Source organism: Eschrichtius robustus, chromosome 9 (assembly GCF_028021215.1).
Source record: "Eschrichtius robustus isolate mEscRob2 chromosome 9, mEscRob2.pri, whole genome shotgun sequence".
Taxonomy (NCBI): Eukaryota; Metazoa; Chordata; class Mammalia; order Artiodactyla; family Eschrichtiidae; genus Eschrichtius; species Eschrichtius robustus.
In genome coordinates, this window is record NC_090832.1 from 22,744,066 (window position 1) to 22,765,170 (window position 21,105).

Genomic DNA, 21,105 nt, shown 5'->3' on the forward strand with positions numbered 1-21,105 from the left:
AAAGGGCAGCTTGGAAAGCAATTTGATTCATTCACTACACATTTACTGAAAACCTCTTCTGTGGCAGCACAATCACAGCGTCGTGTCTGTAAACCAACAGGACCTTAAATATGAGAAACAGTCACATAGTATAAAGTTACATGTCAATTACCTCTCAATTCTTTTTAAAAAGTAATTGTTGCAAATTCAGAGAGAACTTTCCTCTGAAACAGTTACTGAAAAAGTCAGACCTCCCTAATATGTGTGTGTGAGAGACAGGTAAGCAAGTCAGATGATGAGAAGTAATGAGAGGCCTAAACAAACACCAATGAAAGTATCAGGGCTTACTGAACTGGAAGGAAAGTCCTATGTCAAGTTAGCAAAGGCTCTGAGAGAACCACAGACCTTATTGTTTATTGATATATTTGTACTTCATCAGTATTGTTACAGAAATTTTGTGGTCCTGAACTTACTACAAGTAACAGATTTTCAGATTACCATTCTAAAGAGAGATGAGATTAGCAGTCCAAGTAAAAGCCTAATTTTCACCTCTGATGACCCAGCGAGGAGACATCCATTCAGAGAATTCAGGAAGAGGTGGGGACCATATTGCATGATGCCTTAGTGTATATACTTGGGAGTTCATTCTCTCTAAAAAACCCAATATGGAGGCAAAATATCTCTATAAGTCTAGCTTTCTAGCTTTCCTCACCCCCTGTAGCATCAGTACTGAAGACAATGAAATCACTATGACTAGAAAACCCTCATTTTCTGTCTTAAGATTCTCTTCATTAAAGCCAGTAACCCAGTAAAACTGTTACTTATACTCAATTGAGGCCAGTATTCGCTGTATATAATGCCATATTTCTGTGCATATATTTAAGGCAAAAAAAAAAAAAGGAAGGAAGAAACTGTGGATGTGTTTAAAAGCAGTGATTAATACTGTATTCCCATTAAGAGTATTTTCTTTTTTTCAGATCTGTATTTTACTTTAACAGTACTCTTTAAAGTTTCAACCAGGTAAAGAATCTTCTAAAAATACCATTTTGTTTAGGTATTTGTAAAAATCATAAGCATTAACTCATTCTTATAGCTTTGCATAGTCCAATAATAGTGATTAGTGTAATTTTATAATTAAAGAGATGAAAAAATTTTTGATTTTCAAGGGGGTTGACACAATCCATCAGCTGGCTCTACTGCCAACAGTTTCTCTCTTCCCTTTATCTAAACTAGCAGCACCAAGCTGGGAGCAGAATGTAATAGCAGAAGCATCTTTTTTGACTCATAATAGTTGATTTATCAGAGAAAATTCCGTAATTTTTTTAAAAAGTGTATAATTTTTAAACCACAAGTTTAAGATGAGGCTGGTTTAGGAATAACTGTAAACCAAGATATTTTTACATCAAATAATTCAAACTATTTTTCTGACAAAGGAGCTCTCATCTAAAAAGATTAATTGGCTATAAATAGTTTTAATGATTTTTGAAAAAAAAATCAAGATAATTAGTCTTAACCAGAGAAACACAGTAGTAACACAGTTCCCACTGGATTACGTTATTCCTCTCTGAGAGGTTTTTTTGGTAATGGTTAAATAGGTTCACCTGAACTGGTGATAGCCACCACCCACGTGCTGGCAAATGACCTCGTTTTTTTTTTTTTCAGGTGTTTAATCATCTTTGTTCAGTGAAGGGGAAAAGATGTTTATAATATTGTGACTTCGTGCTCATTGTCAGATTAATATATTTTGTCATCTAACCTCCTTACTTTCCTACCCTGCTGCCCCACCTTATAAATCATATTTACTCATTAAATCTGCAATAAGTTTTTTTTCCCTCTCTCTTTGGTTCTTTTCCATTTCGTTCTTTTCACATTTTTAATTTACTAAATACTATGACACTGAAATCTTAGGAAGAATGGTGCTAAAAAGCACATATTCTACTTGCTGAAAATAAAAGGAAAACTCCATAAAGAATTATTAATTTGAAAGTGGCAGAAAATTTTGTACCTGCCAAAGTCTAGAGTTCCCCAGGTTTATCTTGTCTAAGAAAGTTACCTTCCCAATCTCTAATTGAGTAGAGCTTACCTGCTAAAATTGAAAGGAAATACACACAGAAGAAACTTTTGAGGTAACTATTAAAAGAATGTGTACCTCAAAAAAACAGGCTCTCTCTGCAGCAATATGTATGGACCTAGAGATTATCATACTAAGTGAAGTAAATCAGACAAAGACAAATATCATATGATATCACTTATATGTGGGATCTGAAAAACAGTACTAATTAACTTACTTACAAAACAGAGACAGACTTGCAGACATGGAAAACAACCTCACAGTTACCAAAGGAGGGTGTGAGGGATCAAAAAAACACAAAAGTTCTATAACACACACACACTCTCTCTATGATTAAACTGTAGGTTGAGGAGGCCTTCACGGTTTTTAGTACAAATTCCTCTTCAGAATTAAGACTCCTTCTTCATACCTTCTTCATCGCCAGTGATGGCGATTTCGAAGGTCAGCTGGCTCTGTCTCTTGGCAACCAGTTACTGAGTCATTTGGTACTTGGAGCATCAGCCCAAAAATACTTAGACTAAGTCTGTTTTCACTTCCAAATGACCACTCTTCAAACATCTAAAGACCACTGTCGCATTCTTACTGATGTCACTATTCCAAAGTAAATGTGCCATTTAAATCAATTTTTTTAATTCAGCGAGATTTTTATCTTTCAAAAGAAACCAAATTGTTACACCAAAGCAACAATGTGATGGCTGACTCAAAGGGCATGAGTCCACAGCTGCAACCCAGCCCCACAAAGGCTTCACATAACAGTGGAGACAGAGATGCTCTGAAACATTCCTCAGATTGCTCGAGACTCATCACCAGGCTGATGTGCCTGGTCTAGATACTCTGTTTATGAACTCTCTCTAAAGGATGACAACCATGCCTGGAGACGAGCGTGGGCTGACCAGCAAAGGGGAAGACTGTTTGCTAACACCTCACTCTTCCTAATGCTTAATTCCTACATGGTGTCAGTTTCACTGGAGGCCCCATCACACTGCTTAGTCACTTGAGATAGTCACTGTGGTGACAAGATGAGTCACCCTCATTCCACATTTATGTAATTGACTTTATGACCCCAACGTAGGATTTCATATTTACCTACATCAAAATCAGATCATCTCAAAGGTATATGAAGGCAGGCAATTATCTACAGGGAAGACGCATCAAAGAAACTTCTGTATACAACTTTCTAACGTTTGCTTATTCAATCACATTGGCTCTTCTAATCTGAAGTGTAGAATGGGAAAACAGCCTTTTAGCTGAAAGCTTCAGACAGTAATTTGGAGCACTTTGACCCTAACTGGAAAAAAACCCCCACAAATATTTATTGTCATATATTATAGTTTTCTGTTAGTCACTTAAGCATTACTCTGGCTCTTTCTTCACTTAATAAGAATAGTTTGCACAAGTAGAGCCTTATTTTTGACCTTTCAAATATACTTATTTAGTAATTAATGACATATTAATGTTAAAATGGCTAGAAAAAAAAACCCGGCAGATTTATAAAGGGATTATTTTTCTATGCATTCGAAAGCCATTTGATTGCATATAAAAATATGTGTAAAAGATGTCTAACACTCCAATACAAATTGCAATGTAATTGATGATCATGAGTAAAATTAACACACAAACCAAAAAAAGCACAAGATTAGTCCAATCATCTGCCTTCCAGAACCGTGCTGTCCTCTGGGCTAGAAAGCACATAATTCAGGCCAGATTGTACTTTCAGAAACATTTCCCCTTTTAGCTGTTGATGTATCATAACTATCAGAATAACATTGAGCTTTGAAATAGTCTGCTGATGTCATCGATTTTCAGGAGAGAAGGGAGGCTCCTCCCTCAGTGCTCGTGACTAAGGCTATCTGTGTGGAAACAGGCTCCTGGTTGCTAAGGAATTCCTTGGCTCTTGGCTGTCTGTTTCCCACTCTATTTGAAGCCACAACCTTCTGTCTGCTTGAGATATCATCATTCATCTTCAGATCATAGTGTGTCACGCTACATAAAAAGAGGTTCTTACTTGAAACACCTTTTAGAGATTCATATCAAGTGAAGGAAGAGCTGGAGTAATGGTTACATGACTAACCATTATAACCATACTTATAAAAGTATAATATTCATACACGTCAACAGTCTCTCTGGCAGTTTTTTTAATGCAGCTTCTTTTTTTAATACCAAAGAATCTTATTAGGATTTTTTGTTTTCCCAGATTACTACAGTAATACATGTTCATTGTAACGAGGCAAATCATTCGGAGTTGTATGAAGCTCCATCGCCTTCCCCCTTCTCACTCCCACCCTGAGATAATCCACTTTACGCCCCTGTGATAACCCATTTTAAAACCTGATGTGTATCATTCCATGTTTTATTAATATGTTTATACAGTCTTACACAAAAGTATACATACATAATAATCCCAGTTTTGTGGTACAACTTATTACAAATCTAGGATAATCTTATATTGTTCTGTAATTTGCTTTTTAACTTAACTTTATTATCTTTCCAAGCCAATATACATAGTTTTGAATGGCTACACAGTATTTCATGGTATGAATATAAAATAATTTATACAACCATTCCCTTGTTGATGAACAATCAGAGTCTCTACCAATTGTTTGCTATAACAATGTTACAGTTAACATATGGGTACATATTTCTCTATATATTTACTATGGTTTTTATTTCTATAGGATAGATGCCTACATGTGGGAGTGATATGTCAAAGAAAATACACAGTCTTACTCTTTAAAAAAATGTTGCCCAATTACTCTCCCAAAAGACAGAGCCAACAGTGTTAGTGTGTCCTCTTCACCTAAACTTTAATAATACTGGATGCTATCAACCTTTCTAAATACTGTCAAGCTAGTGGGTAAAAAACAATCATATTTTGTAATTTGTACTTCTGTGGGACCGGTTTAAATATTCAAATGTTATTTTGCTGTAGTTCTTATTAAAAGTTATATTCATCACCTATCAAGAGACAAGGTATTCTGTTTCTATACTACTTTTTAAAATCCTAAAGGGCATAAACCTTGTATACTATTTGCTTTGTAAATGTCCACGAAACTACAAATGTTAACTTACCTAGAAGATTTAACATTGCAGTTCTATTTTATGAGTTAAATTGTGGATATTATCAGAATTAAACTACAGGATCCTAATTTTTAATCATCTGAACTAAGTGTCAAGCTTAACAATCAAGAGGTTTTGCCAACCCTCTAACCCAGCTACAGCAGTCAAATTAACAGAATATTAACAACCAAGAGAGTAACCAAAATCAATAGATTATCCCTAAAGGGTGAAATGAGAGTGACAAGGGGACTCCTTTGAATTGGGGGATAGGCAGACTTATCTTAGATGGTAATAATTAAGACCTGAGTATCAAAAAAGAACCAGGCACATGTGGATTAGGGAGAAGAGAGTACTAAGAAGGCATGGTTAAGGAATAGAAAGGACATGTGTCTAAAAAATAGTGACTGTAGCAGAGACTAGCAGGATAGTAGGATGCACTGTAATGCATGAGAGTGAAGCAGATTTGAGGATCGGAGGTAGGAATCAAGAATCTTGTTCAGGGCTTCCCTGGTGGCACAGTGGTTAAGAATCCGCCTGCCAACGCAGGGGACATGGGTTTAAGCCCTGGTCCGGGAAGATCCCACATGCCACGGAGCAACTAACCCCGTGTGCCACAACTATTGAGGCTGCGCTCTGGAGCCTGTGAGTCACAACTACTGAAGCCTGTGAGCCTAGAGCCCGTGCTCCGCAACAAAGAGAAGCCACCGCAATGAGAAGCCCGCGCACCGCAACGAAGAGTAGCCCACGCTTGTCACAACTAGAAAAATCCCGCATGCAGCAACGAAGACCCAACGCAGCCAAAAATAAATAAATTTTTTTTAAAAAAGTTAATATTAAAAAAAAAAAAGAACCCTGTTCACACATGTGAAGTTTGAGGACTATTATATATCCAAGTGTATGAGAATAAGCAACCCAAGAAATGACTCCGGGTCCAAGAAGGGGCCGGGTACAAAGATAAAGACTGAGGAGACACTGGCATCAAGATGCCACTGAAAGCCACTGGATTCGATGAGATCACCTAGGGGCCATCCAGAGAAGTGAAAAAAGTCAAAGATTGCCTATACAGAGACATAAATCACAGTTAAGCACCAGATGTTCTTCAAAAATATTACACCATGATTGAAAGATAGGACTCTGAAAATTAGATATAGCTAAAGTTTCAATATGCATTTTTTAACAAACCCTATACTGAGTTACTTATAAGGCACAGTTTTGATATTAAAATGCCAATAATAGCCCCTAATGTATTTCTGTGAGTTCAAATATTCATGTGGGAGGTGGTGGCATTTTAAGTGAGTCAAATTTAAGATATATAGACACAAAACATTCTGGCTTCACGAGAAAACACAGGTAACTATCTGTCACAAAGCCTTAGGTGATGTACACACCATGTGGGGTAATAAAATAAATTTTTAAAAAAGATTTCTTGTGTCAGACAGTAACTTAAAAACTTAAATTTTACATCCCAGGTGCTTCCCTTGCCCCATCCTAGTCTCAGCCCAGTTGACCCCATTTACTTAGTCTGAAAACATGTGTTTCATTTATTCAAATGATTAAAATAATGAAGGTGCATATACCAAATAAAATGTTGACATCTAAAATAAAAAGTCCCAATTTAAGGTTTGAAGAAGGCTTGAAAATTTACAAATGCTATGACCTAACAAAAATGAATTTTAATCTCATAATTTACCTTACATCATGTAATTGGCTCTTGGAGGGTCACTTTTGAAAGTTAAGAAATAGTTCAACACTGTACATGATAAAAATCTAATGTATATACAATTTTCAGATCTCTTTACAAGTGTGCTTCCTCTTTCTGGCAATGAAAGTAACAGAAAGATAGACTTTATAAGGAAATTGAAACAAATACACCAAAAAAACCACTCAAAGATCAATTTTGTTTTGAAGCTAGTAAACAAGTACCAGGGATTTCCCAAGTAAGTAGCTGAAACTACCCGATGGCTTGGAAAAAAGTATTTGTATATTAAACACTAGTTAAATATCTTGATCCATGAATTAGCAATTTTAGCAGGTAATCTATTTCCAGATTTGTTAAATGTATTATTTATAATAACATACAGGTATGTTATAAACATGGAATGTATAAAATCTTGAGTAAATCCCAAGTAATCAATACATGGGACTTCATGAGTAATGACTTCATTCTAAAGGAAAATATAATAAACTGAATAAAGACAACAGCAAAAAAAATAAAAAGTGTAAAACAAAATGGACTTAAGAAAAATGCAGTTTGCTCAAGTAACAAAACCAGATAACTTTTAAAGATCATTCACATTCCTCAAGTTCTTATTGGCTCATTCATATAATTAGCTGTTTATTGAAAATTTGGCTTTCAATAACAGCTAAAAAGGTCTTATTTCAGAGTTGAGAAAAAAACTGTACTCTTTTTAAAAATTAAATATTTTCATTCCAAAAGTACTGTAATTAAAATTAACTTTGTCACATTATTTTAAGTCAACTAAATAACCTTCATGATCTAAAAACTTAATTTCAAATTCCTGTCTGATACTTGGCAATAAATAAAAATAGCAAAGCCTATACTTTACTTTTCATAAAGAACTGAATGAAAACTTGAAAAGAGAGAGAATTAAGTACTGTATATTTATTCAACTGTAGAAGAAACAGCTAGCACATTTTTAATGTCAGATATGTAGCTATCTCATCATTCAATATGGGTGAGATAAATAAAACTAAAAGAAGTGTAGCTAAGATTAAAGAAATACACTCATTAGAAAATAAAACAATGATCAAAGTAATAGAATTCACACATAATTCAAGAGGAATGAGAGGCCATGGACAGAAAAAGCCTGTAAGGACAGAAAACGTCAACAAATACGAGGCACACTTATACTGAAGGCAATGTAATCATTATTAAATTCTGAGTTTGAAAGAAAAAGAGTCTTACTTACCTGAGGGAGGAATATACACAATATATAAAGCAAATAAGAACAAAAGAGAACTTGGCTTCCATTTCGAATGACAGCTCCACATTCGGCCTGAGTGAAACATCCTGTCATGGAAAAAAGCAACAGTCAGGACACTTAGATTCAGTAAAGCATTCGGTCAATAAAATCTGTAGGTTTCCAGCAGGTACTGGAAAATAGGAACCTTCAGATTCAGCCTTGCTTCCAAATAAAAAAAAGAAACTTTGAAGATGATAAACTAAGCATCCCCTTTAAGCTAATTAGGCAAAACAAAAAAATCCATGCATTTTATTTGCCACTTGGTGGCACCTTCCTTATCAACGAATATATAATAGACGATTTCTTCATGAAGATGGGGAAGTATTCAAATAATACAAGAAAAAAGTCACTTATAAAAAAAAAACCAATTTCGGCATCAACCTTTAGCATCACCAGTCACATGCCCATCTGAGTAGCAAGAGGATGTTTTTATCAACCTCTTCTATAATCTCCCAGAAATTTAGGCTCTAGGGAAATGTTTTCATTTTATAACATCTGCTGCTTCACAAATGGAAATATTTAAAAGAAAATTAAAGTGCCCAAACTTTCTTCCTTCCCCTAAAATTATGTACAGAAGCACTAACGTTCTAAAAGATTAATTTCTTTATATATAATAATAGCTAACAAAGTTTTTAAATGGCTAGTAAACACCAAGTATTATAAAACTAATAAATGACGTTAGATGGAGGGGTGCTGCTTTGAAAACTCTCAAATAATTCTCCGTACAATGGTCTCATTTTGTTTTTTTAAACATTTTTAAATTTTTATTTATTTATTTTTGGCTGTGTTGGGTCTTCGTTGCTGCACGCGGGCTTTCTCTAGTTGCAGTGAGGGGGGCTACTCTTTGTTGTGGTGCGTGGACTTCCCATTGCTGTGGCTTCTGTTGTTGCAGAGCACCAGCTCTAGGCACACAGGCTTCAGTAGTTGTGGCACGTGGGCTCAGTAGTTGTGCCTTGCAAGCTCAGTAGTTGCGGTGCACGGGCTTAGTTGCTCAGAGGCATGTGGGATCTTCCCGGACCAGGGATCGAACCCATGGCCCCTGCATTGGCAGGCAGATTCTTAACCACTGCACCACCAGGGAAGTCCAACAGTGTCATCTTTAAACTCAAAATTATACTTAATGATTTAGATGGGGACATACACATTATATTGGCTTCAGACAGTGGTGTGACACCTTTCATTGACTCAGCCCTATCAAAAAAGGCAAACCACCGAAGGGGGCAGCAGCTGTAAAAGTCAGTCACAAAAAGGGACCATAAATGAACTGCTGAGCAGAAGAGTCATGAGGCAGGAAGAAGAGGTGAGTAGCAGTAAGAAAACTCCAGATCTTAAAATCCCCAAAGAGAGTTACTTTGATTATAAGTGGTAATCGAGAGTCATTTTATTTCTAAAAAGAGGAGCAACTAATAAGATACTTTAGGGCCACAGTAATACCTTTTTTCCTGCAGGTTGCTTATCTGGAATAAAGTGTATAATACTAAATAGAAAACCAGAAAGTGGTAAGAGAAATACTTGTATAAGCAAAAATAGACATCAAACTGGTTCTTGCACTTGCCTTAAGCCTGCATTTTCAATCTGTCTTTTACTGTTAGAGACTACTTAAATAACAAAGAGAACAAGATCTAGAGGCAGACAGACCTGGGTTTGCTACTTATGAGCTATGCAACCCCTGGAAAATTGACTTCACCACCTTGTGCCTCCTAGTTTTCACCTGTAAAATAGGAACAACAATAGAATCTAGTCTATGGAGAAGCTGGATGATTAAATCAAATCATGTCATTTAAGAAATGTGCCTAACATTCAGCAAGTGCTCAATAAATGTTAGCTATTTTTATTTTTACTACCATCCCGAGCATTCTAATATAAGTGTGGTTATTCTGTCAACAGCAAAACCAAAAGAAAGGACTTAACGAGGAACAGACAATAGGATCAATGTTATAAGCCAAAACCAATCTATTGACTTTGTGGCTACTTCTGGGATCCACTTAGAACAGAGAAGAAATGGATTATTCATGTATGCCATTATTACAGAAATTTAAAATAGTATCTGATATTCAGGACATGTTTTTATATTCACCAAACTACAAGCTCCAGCATCATGCAGCTCCTAGGGGAAATTCTACATGAGAAAAAGGCTACATTCTAAAGAGCATTTTTGCACAACATTGTAAATCAACTATACTCCAATAAAAATTTTTTAAAAATAATAATAATAAAAATAGAGGGTTTTTGTATGGAAGGTATATTTTCAAATACATCCATCCAAAATATTTGAAATTAAAATCAGTGTTACTGCTTACAAGAAGCAAGATGTTATAGTGAGTCATTAATAATAACGTAATAATAATGGATGTGAACTCTGGAATAGCACGTAGTTACATCCTGGTGCTTCTATTTACCATGTGTTTTGGGGGCAGGGTCAAGTACTTAAACTCTGAGCCTATTTTCTCTTCTGTAAATAGAATACTATCCACCAAAAAGAACTAGATGTAACATTGTATGGAACTTAGTGAGCGCTTTAAAAAGGGTAGCCTGTAAACTTTTGTCACATGGCAAGTTCACTTTTTTGGAAGAATGGGTCCATTTCCCATTGATGCTGGATGAATGAGGTGTTTCCCATTCATGCTGGGGATGAATGAGTGTGCTTCTCAAACAAAAGAACAATTACATATTCAAAGACGTTATCATCTGGAAGGACCAAAGATGAAGTCTAACCTCCTCATTTCACCAAGGAGGAAACTGAGGCCCAGAGGAATAAAGGGGCAAACCAGTGAAGCCTGGCTGCCAGCCTTATAGATATTAATAGAAGGAAGTATCAGCCCAGGAGAACTCCTAGTTTCTTAATCTTTGTGGCGCATGACAATCCTCCGTTATCAATATGTGAATAGTGGCCTCCTCTTATGTTCCCGTGCTCTCTAAACAATACTCAGGGAATGATGTTCATTAGTTTAGCAACACTCAATACTATTTCATGTGCTCATGCAACTTTTTTTTGCTATAAAAGGTTCCGACACTTAGGAATTCCATATTCACTCCTGAAGCTATTTTATAAAAGCTGCCTGCAATCCTATCAGACAAGAGCTGCAAAGGACAACCACGGGCTTAATGCATTCCAGTTCTCAGGACTCCATCACTTTGTACAGAAAAGGAACCCAGGACAGGGCAAGAACTTGTAACCAACATAAACCATATGACACGCCACCCTTCATCCACTTTACTGTTTACTGAAGAACAGAAACAAATAAATTAAGAATAGAACAGAGGAAGGAAAGCACTGTATGTCTTCTCAGGGGACCAATTAGCAAAGACACATCCCTGGGATTTAAACAACTTTCTCACAAGAATGGAAAATCCTGAACAGGGTTACTAAGGTTATAAACAGGAACTACAAAAAACACAGTATAATTTTGTGTCACTCAAGTTGTGGCCTCAAAGGTCTATTGAAAAGAACAAGAATATTTTTTAAGTAAAAGAGAGTCATAGACTTCTATAACCTGAAAATAATCTAAAAGTTATGCAATAAAACCTATCATTTCACAGATAAAAAAACTATGATGTTAAACTACTTGCCCAAGATCACATAATCAGTGGTGTCAGAGCCAAAAAGACCCCCCCCCGTGTCACCTGCCTTCCAACTCAACTGTCCTTTTTGAGAACCAAGCTACCTCTATTGCAAACTCACTCTCCTTTTCAATGTATATAGGCTACAAGATACAATATACTTAAATCCTGTGTCAGAAAGCTTTAGAACTCAACCCTTTTATAGGAATTGTTTTAAATGTCGATATGACTCCTTGTAGATGTCATTTAATCCAAATGTATTTAAGTCTAAAAAACCTACTGTCTTCCATCTCTTTACTCCTACTGACTCCCCTAAAAGTCACAAAGAGAAATTAGTGAAGAAATTTTGAAATTGGTGGAGAAATTAACATGGTACTAATTCTCTTAATATCAGCAATAGTCAGAAATAACTTCATTCTCCATATACCAACTGTATTTCTATGGCAAATCTTTTCGGAAAGGGACATGAGTAGCACAGAGAATACCTTAATTCTTCCAGAGTAAAAAGAATGGTAATTTGGTTTATTCAAGCCTGCTTACAATTTTGTTTCGTTTTCTGGTTAAAGATCATGTTCCTGAGCCTAAACAATGAATAAAAAGAGAAGTGCTATTCTATTACTCAATGTAACTTCTTTTATTAAGTTGGGTTCACCCCCCCCCCACTTCAAAAAGGCAGAAAGATTTATTCTTCAAATCTGCACAAATCTTGACCCTTATTTGAGCTATAATGTACCTAACTGGCTTCACCATAAATGAAATTAAAAGGTAATCGTGAGAAATACACACACACACACACACACACACACACAAATACATGTCAAACTGGGAAAATCTGAAAAAGAGAGGTGTATTGTATCAATATCCTGGTTGTGATATTGTACTTTAGTTTTGCAAAATGTCACCATTGGGAGAAACTGGGTAAAGGGTACGTGGGCTGTCTCTGTATTATTTCTTAAAACTGCATGTGAATCAACAAATACCTCAATTAAAATTTCAATTAAAAAAGTAAACCCTGAAGCCCTGATGAATGTAAGTTACTTTCAGATGGTTCAGTAAAAAAATTGTGTGTGTGTGTATATGTGTGTACGTACAGACAGTGGAGGGGAGAAGAGAAGAAGAAAAATGATAAAACAAATGGGGTAAGTATTTACAATAAGTGTTTCTGTGTAAAGAGTATACAGCTGTTTTTGTGTTATTTCTGCAACTTCTCTGTAGGTTTAAAACTATTTCTAAATAAAGTTAAATACACACATACACATTTACACTGAAGGATATCAGTGTTCATCTGATGACACTTTCATCACTACTGAGTATTATTGCTTTAATCATTGCCAGTTTGATAGAAGAAATAATGTCTCATTTGGATTTCCTTTGTTCAGATTGTCATATTCAAGTCATTTGTATAGTTTTCCATTATAAATACTTTTCTTTCTAGTGATTTGTGATTTTTTAACCAATTCAATACTAAATATGTTAAGCATTGGTCATATCTGCTATAAATGTTTTCAATACAGCAATATTAAAGTTTTCCTTAAGGCATTCCAAATAATTTCATCCTGAGTAATGCTCACAAAGGAAAGTAAGATGACACTCAAGTAGCACACTCAAGTTTTATTGGCATTTTTAGTTACGATTGAAATGTCCTTTAAATGTTATCACCCCAGTCACTCAGTGTGCTTCTTAATGTCATCCAATGTAGGTAATGTAATAATGTCATCCCATTAGAAATGAAGTGGAAAGATGTAGTTTTTGCCCAAGCATGCCACACACACTGAACAAAGTCTTTTCCTATTTAGTCTAAAGTCTAAATAGTTTCAAGAAAGTTTTGATCATCCCATCAGACATGTAAACTCTTGTAAGACATGGGCAGTCAGAAAAATGGTCAGGTTTAAGGAAGTGGTTGTCAGTTTATTTTTAATATATAAACTGATTCTCTTTCAAATCGTTATTTCCAGAAATCAGAGTGACGTGTCTAGTTGGGCAGTAAAGCTACAAGCTTCTAATATTTCCCATAAGCCAAGAGACAATAGCCTCATTCACCATTCACACTGGAAAAGCACAATGTCATGTAATTTATATAAGCCATAAATGGAACAGTAGCTTCATGCAGCTTGAGACCAATTAATGCAAGTCTTGCTAAATCTATTAAATTTCTTAGGGTATGAAAAATATGCAGTCACTACAACTCCAAAGTATATTTATAAAGTCTGTAATTCCAGAACTTGAGTGTAACAATATATACTCTATCCACAGGAGTAGGCAGAAAATATACTTAAATAATTTGTGTATTTGAATCCATCAAAATTAAAATTTAAAAGATAGATAATATAGTTTATGTTTCCCTTTTTAACGCTTTTCAGCAAGATAGTAGGAATATTTACCTTGGAAAGGTTCGTATTACTTCCATATACTCTAACATACTAATATCTAAAAAGAATCAGATAATCTTAAACCATTCCATATGAATTATAAACAGCAAAATGGAAAAAAGAAACAGTTATAATCTGGCAAGAAATGGAAAAACTTTCTGTCAAAATAGCTCAATAAAGAAACTCAAATCAGGGTATTAAACTCCATAATTTTATGTGATTAAATATTCATGCATTTACTATATAATGACATAAGATTTTTTTAATCATATAGAATTCAAATGGACTATATAACTTAATTTCATAGTCAGAAAATTTTTACATCACTTGTTGATCAGTTTCACACCTTTTATTTTAAAAACTGGTATTCATATTTTCTTCATGTGTAACGTAGTTTTTTCCCCATAAGATTTAAATCACCTAGGAAAGCTGAAAGAAAGCTAGACAAATATCTGCTGTTAAAAACCTTACTATATTTTCAGAAAAAAACTGAAGTTTAAAACAAGCTCACATTCATTCAAAATGTGTTGCCTGTATATGAGAACAAGTCTTATATGAGACTGTTGGCTGTATCCCAAAATAAATTCTTTCAGGTTATACCTTGCTAATTCCACTGGGTAAATGAAACTTTAAAACTCACAGGTGTGGAATTACTTCACATGCAGTTTTATAAAAATAAGTGGTTCCTTTCTAATTATACTGCTCACTACCAGGAACAGAGCTGCCAAGTGCTAGGCTTCTGGGCACTAACACTTTTTCCTATTTTGAAAATGTGTGCTGGAGGGAGGGAGGCAGACGGTGCAAGGAATGGACAAAGGCCTGAGGGGCTTGTCTCTTCCCGGGTATTACATTGAAAGAGGAAATTTAAGTGGAAATAAATAAGGCTCCAGAAGTTGGGGGAGGGAGGGCGAATATCAATTTCTAGAAACTCTTGTATATTAGTGGAAGGGAGTAAAATGTCTGTCGGGGTGTCTGCCCAACATCAAACAAAACACCAGAGGGAAAATTATATATTACAAGAAAAGGTAACTTCTGAGTTGGCCACAAAAATAAGCTTGGTCCTTCAGAGAACAACCTTCCTTTTCCCATTCTGGAAGGCTAGGGGGTGCTCGGTGGCCCTTCCGCAGGGTCGCTCTGAGGCACCTCACCACTTGGATGACAATTCCAGAGGCAAAACCCATTAGGTTTCTCTAAGCGTTTCATCGCCCTATACTCCCCACTTCAACTTCTGTACAAGACCCTTCACAGATCCTATCACGTTCAATGGCATCTTCTTTAATTACTTTTTAATCTACAAAGTACACCGTGAACCTTTTCTGCGCGCTTTTTTTTTAAAAAAAAAAACCATTCAAATAACCCAAAGATCCAAGAATAACTTCTACAATCAAGGGTGGCAATGTGTAAAGTCAACATTTTCTCGGCATACTAGTACCTTCCAAGCTCCCAGGTGCTTGCTGATCCAGGAGAGCGGCTTCTTGGCAGGGCGAGGCCCCTGGACGGAGCAGCCGCGCCGGTGACTCCTTGTTTCATTTGAATCCAAAACCTTTTCCCCATTCTTGAAGCCCTGCCTTTTTTTATCATGCTTTACGCCGCCCAAACGTGAGGTTTACCTCTCGCTGGAAAAAAGCCAGCGGCACACACATGTCACAGCTCCGTCCGGCAGCAGCAGCTCGCCCCTCAGTGCCTCGAGGGGCCAAGTGAAGACAAACCGGTTTATTCCGTCAATGCGGTTGAAGTCCTTACAAAGCCCTTGGGGTGGGGCGGGGGGCGGCACAGGTAAAGGTGTGAAGGAATCCTGAGCTGAAAGGGGGGACTTACATGTCGGCATCACTGCGCTGAGGTCCCCAGGGGCCGCGCGGTCATGCTCCACCACCTTCTCCGGATCTGCTGCTCGGAGTTCCCCGGTGGCGCCGCCCTGGCGCCTGGGCCGAGCGCGGCGGCCGAAGCCTTCTTCACGCTCTTTCTGGAGAGGTCATCGGGGCTTCCCGACAGCCGCTCCTAGCCGGCGCTCGGGGTGGCGCAAGGTGGACGGCCGGCTCCGCGCAGTTCAAGTGCGGATCGCGCCGGGCGGGGCGGCAGGTTCCTCCTTACAGAGAAGTTGGAGGAAAGTTAGGGCGAGAACGTTGAAGCTTAGCGGCTGGGTCTGCCTTCGAGCTGGTGCTGGGTGCTCGGGGTACCCCGGGCGCTCCCAGGGGGGTGGGTGGGTGGGTGAAGGGGTCCGTTTCCGTAGGTCCTCGGCCCCGCTGGCGCGCGGCGGCACGTGCTCACCCCCTTTGTGGCTCTCGTTTTCCCCCCCTCCCCCCCGCGGGCTCGGGCTGTTCCCGGGGCCGGTCCACCCGGCCCGCGCTTCCGGCGCCGAGGCTCTGCCCGGGCAGCGGGCTCAGGTGCTGCTGCCCTGGCGGCGCGCGGCGTCTGGCCGGGCCCGGCGCGGCCCTGGGGCGGTCCCAGTCTCGGTGCTCGGCGGCGGGGACCGTCCCGTGGGCGCAGCCGCCCCACCCAGGATCCCGCCCCGGGACAGGAGGGAGAAGTGTCGCTGCGGGTTGGGAGAGGCGCTCCCCACGACGGGCAGCGAGGGGCAAGCTGCGGGGGCCGGAGGGAGTGGGAGACTGGCTCCGGGCCCGGCGCGGCTGCCAGCCGGGGGAGGGGGCGGGGCAGACCCGGAGGTCACGCGAAAGCCGGGCGCCCTGAATCCGGGAGACCCTCCTCGCGAGAAATAAGCAGCTTGGAACGCCCGCGGGGGGGTGGGCACCTCCTCCTTGCTCGCCGGGGTGCCGCGCCGCCAGCCCACCTGGGCCCGCGCGGGACCCCTCCGCCAGGTTCCCGGGCCACTGCCTTGCTTTTCTTTTACTTTTCAGTCGCTTTTTTTTTTTTTTTTTCTTCTCCTTCCTTTTCTTACATCTCTCTCCCCCCTCTCCCTTCTTTTGTTCTTTTTCTTTCTAATAATCAGAGTGAAGTGAGAACCGTCTGTCTTCACAGCACACTCAGCCCCCCCATACCATCACCACATCTCTTGGTCTCTGCTGGGGTAGCGGGGGTGAGAGTCCCTCAGCCCCCCTTCTCCAACCAAGGACGAAGACCAGCCTTAAGAGGGGGCTGAGCAGGCGGCAGTCGCCATATACCTATGCTTACCACCGCGCCCGCCGCAGAAATACAACCACTATCTTCTCCCACTGATTTGTTGACACGTGTAGTTCCATCCTTTTGCCTTAGAATTTTGTCTTCTGTTGAAATACATCTAAATACCCCAAGGAGTGGAAACACTTTAAAGCTTTGCCATTGCCCTTGGTTTGGGTTGTTCAAATCGCGTCTGGAAAGAAGCATTTGTGCTGTGGTATGAGGTGGAAACAGCCTGAGAAATCTGAAAGTGGGTGCAGAGGGATTCAGTGAAAGCCAAAACTTGGCAGGACTAGTGACAAACTGCTTGCTTCACAATTTGGCCTGGGACCCTCCTCCTTCAACCCTCTCCTGCTGCTTCACTGGGACTCCGGGATAGGACTAGGTAAGTCATGCTTCCTTTTAAAATCTGCACCACTTTAAAAAAAAAAAAAAAAAAAAAAGAAGGGATATTAATGTGGGGCTGAGTAGATATTCCCGTAACATTCAGCAGGATTGATTTGCAAACGCAAATCCAGTTACTCAGTAGGGAAAGTCCACTGCCTGGCCTCCAGTGCTCCTATAGCGTAGCTGCCTGGCAAAGGGATCTGGGCACACCTCCTTGGAAATGAGAAGAGAAAAACAAGGACTCAAACTCTCAAAGACATTCCCTTCCCCTTCGGAATTGCCAGTTAATCCATGAAAATGCTGGAGGCAAAACCGAATGCCAGTGCTGTATACACGTCCAGAGCCAGAGCAGCCCGGCTTGAACTGTGAACATGCACACACATGCATCCACGCACAGGCCACACACACAAGTGCCAAAAAATGTACATAGCATTGATTGGCTATTGATAGAGAACAGTTGGGGTGGAAAAAAAGAAGTAGAGCAGGACTTGAACACAGACAGCTACCTGCACAAAGGACGCTGGAACACTGCCACAAAATCCAGAGGCCTGAAAATCCAGGGTGTGTTCTTCTTGTGACTTTTATCAATATTTATTCTGATGACTAAACCATATGATTGATAGAGACATTGAACTGTAGCACTTAAGAGAAACTAAAGTTCTAGTGTCTAGTCCTCTCATACTACAGACAGGGAAATGAGACTCAGAGATGTGAGAGCTGTACAAACTAGCTGGAAGTGACTGGGAACTAGGACCCAGGTCTACAGATTCAAGTGACCAGAGGCTAGGACCCAGGTCTTGCAATTCAAATCAGTCTCTATTACACCAGACCGTCTCAAGGGAAATTAAGTTCCACTCATAGAATATTATTAAAGCAAAAAACATTTATTATTCCACAGTTCTCAGGTTCAGGAATCTGAGCACAGCTGAGTACGCTGTCTCTCATGAGACTGCAATGAAGGTGTTGGCTAAGGCTGTGGTCTTACCTGAAGGCTCAACTGGGGAAGGATCTGCTTCCCAGCTCACACATGTAGTTGTTCCACTCATAGAATTTTAAAGCTAAAAGAAACCAGGAAACACAAGGGCAAAGAAAGAAATATAAATAACTGAATTTATCAGAGTTCTCCAGAGAAACATAAACAACAGGATGTGTATATGTATATAGAGAGGTTTAAGAAATTGGCTAACATGACTATGAGGTGCCAGTCCAAAATCTACAGGGTAGGCCAGCAGGCTGGAGGCTCAGGAAAGAGTTTCAGTCACGCCCAAAGGCAGTCTGCTGGCAGAATCCCTTCTTGGAGGAGGTCAGTCTTTGTTCTATTCAGGCCTTCAACTGATGGGATGAGGCCCACCCACATTATGGAGAGTAATATGCTTTACTCAAAGTCCAGTGAATTCAATGTTAATCTCATCTGAAAAAAACCTTCACAGAGACATTCAGAATAATGTTTGACCAAATATCTGAACACTAAGGCCCAGCCAAGTGGACAGATAAAATTAGCCATCGTAGTAGCGGAAACAAATGTACATATATCTAAAAGATAGGAGTAGTATACTTAATGTGCTATTATATGTTAAATATTCATAAATTTATGTACTAATATTGCTATACAATTACATGAATCATAGCTAAAGTATTTCAAGAAGCCAGTGCTTGTGACTGGTCAGTACATTAGTAAAATCTGTGTATTTTGATACTTCTGTCCTTAAACTAAAGATTTGTTCATTTTCTTCAAAAGGGAAATGGAGTGTGTAGAGGCGAGTACATGGTCTTTTAATGCAACAACCTGGGTTTAAAACTTGGTCCTGTAGTTTACTGGCACTATAAACTCTGGCAGTTTACTATGTAAACTACGTAAGGCTAATCTGTAATAACACTTACAGTGTTTAAATCATGAGACCATCAGGCAGACTCAGTGAACTAATGGCACAGAGCACCCAGCATATTTCCTGGAATTTCATAATATTGGTGGCCTCTGCCTGCCCCACATATCATCCTAAAATGGAAAGTGCCAGGCCACATTCCTCTGCATACAGGAATCCTCTGACAGAATTCCAGACATAATGAATACTGAACATCTGTTTGAATCCTTAGCACTGAAGAACACTCAACTAAGAGAAACTTCCTCTTTCTGTTGATTGAATCAAACATTCATGCCATCAACTTCCATTCAGAACAAGGACATGCTATCTTCCACAAAAAGCCTTTCAAATCTCTGAAGACAGCTATCATCTCTCCCCTCAGCCTTCCCTTATTCACTTTTCACAGCCCTAGTTATTTTAACCATTCAATGCCTGACTTCTCACTACCTGTGTGATTCACCCTTCCCTACTGACACATGAGTCATTATCAGCCCTCTTGACAATGTACTCAAAGTGAATTCCATACCTCCCCCATAATGAGAGTGGGATCCTTACCTTTCCTGAACTAAAGATTACTCTTGTGTAAATAAAGTTAATATTGACCTTTTGAACAGCCATATAAGATATTTATAGTTGGAGTAGGAGTAGCTTTTATTATATTGATCTTCTACTGTGTGCCAAGGAGTGTATAAATTTAATTCTAACAAATCAAAGTTGTTCAAGGCATTACCTTAATCTGTAAATAATTCAACCCAATTTTTGTTTTAATCTCTCCTTCTGCCTTAATCAATCGGATTCCTCCCCTTTCACGAGGCTTGTTATTTTCTTCGGCCGGGGAGGTGGGGCAGGGTGTGGGGTGCAGCATAAAAGCAGTCCTTGACTTATCTGTGTCAGCAGGTACCAAGCTGTCTGCTTATCGGTTCACACAGGTTATCGGTGAGGGTCCTCCAGGTTCATGGCTCTTTCTTGACTCCCTGATGGGCCATAACTGTCCATCAAGGAGCCCTTCTCTCTCTGGGACCTTGACTCCTCTCTGGGTCTCTAACTGGGAGGCAGGGTGCAGGAAACCACTTAACCCCCTGCTCTCAGTACCGCCCCCCACCATCTCTTTTCCTTCCCTCCAACTTGAGAAGGGAGAGATAGTTTCTCTTTCTCTGCTGTGTCTCAACATTTTGTCTGTACCTCAACTCCCCTCCATTCTCTTGGTGCTTAAGGTTATGAAAAACATGGGAATTGCCGGACGGTCCAGTGGTTAGGACTCTGCACTTTCACTGCCGAGGGCACAGGTTCAATCCCTGATGAGGGAACTGGGATTGAACCTGCATTCAAAAAGTTATGAAAAACAAATGCAGACATCCTGAATGCCTTCTATTTTCTCCTCTGCCCCACCATTTCCAGAAGCTATGAGCATACACCCGCTAGAAGATTGAAAAGGGAGCAGGAGAAGGGGAAATAAGCAGAGGAAGAAAGGAAAACAAAAAGTTAATCTCACAAAAATATCATGCCTCCCCCAATTCAGTTTCTTCACAAATGATTATTATTCCTATTTAAAGACAAAATGTCTTTAAATAGGAATTAAAGTTCAAAATGGTTATGCAAGTGACCCAAGATCATGCAACGAACAAGGGGAGGGGGAGCCCATACCAAGATCTGAGTGACTGCTTCGCCCTCATGGCCTCTCCTGAGTGTTGGCCCAAGTGTTTTCACAGGAGCTGTCACCA

At 39.3% G+C, this 21,105-nt stretch overlaps 1 protein-coding gene across 4 annotated transcripts in view; it reads right to left on the reverse strand.

Annotated features, from left to right (window-relative positions):
* The window catches only part of ADGRG6 (adhesion G protein-coupled receptor G6), a 145,783-nt gene extending 129,286 nt beyond the window's left edge, over positions 1-16,497 (reverse strand). For 3 of the 4 annotated variants that reach the window (XM_068550807.1, XM_068550804.1, XM_068550803.1), the window contains exons 1-2: positions 15,454-16,497; positions 8,038-8,138 (exon numbers count right to left, since the gene is read on the reverse strand). In XM_068550807.1, the coding sequence (XP_068406908.1) occupies positions 8,038-8,138; positions 15,454-15,602 (250 nt within the window). In that variant the 5' untranslated portion in view covers positions 15,603-16,497. The remainder of the gene's footprint in view (positions 1-8,037; positions 8,139-15,453) is intronic. The other variant, XM_068550805.1, reaches the window with a different exon arrangement.
* Between the last annotated feature and the right edge of the window lie 4,608 nt (positions 16,498-21,105).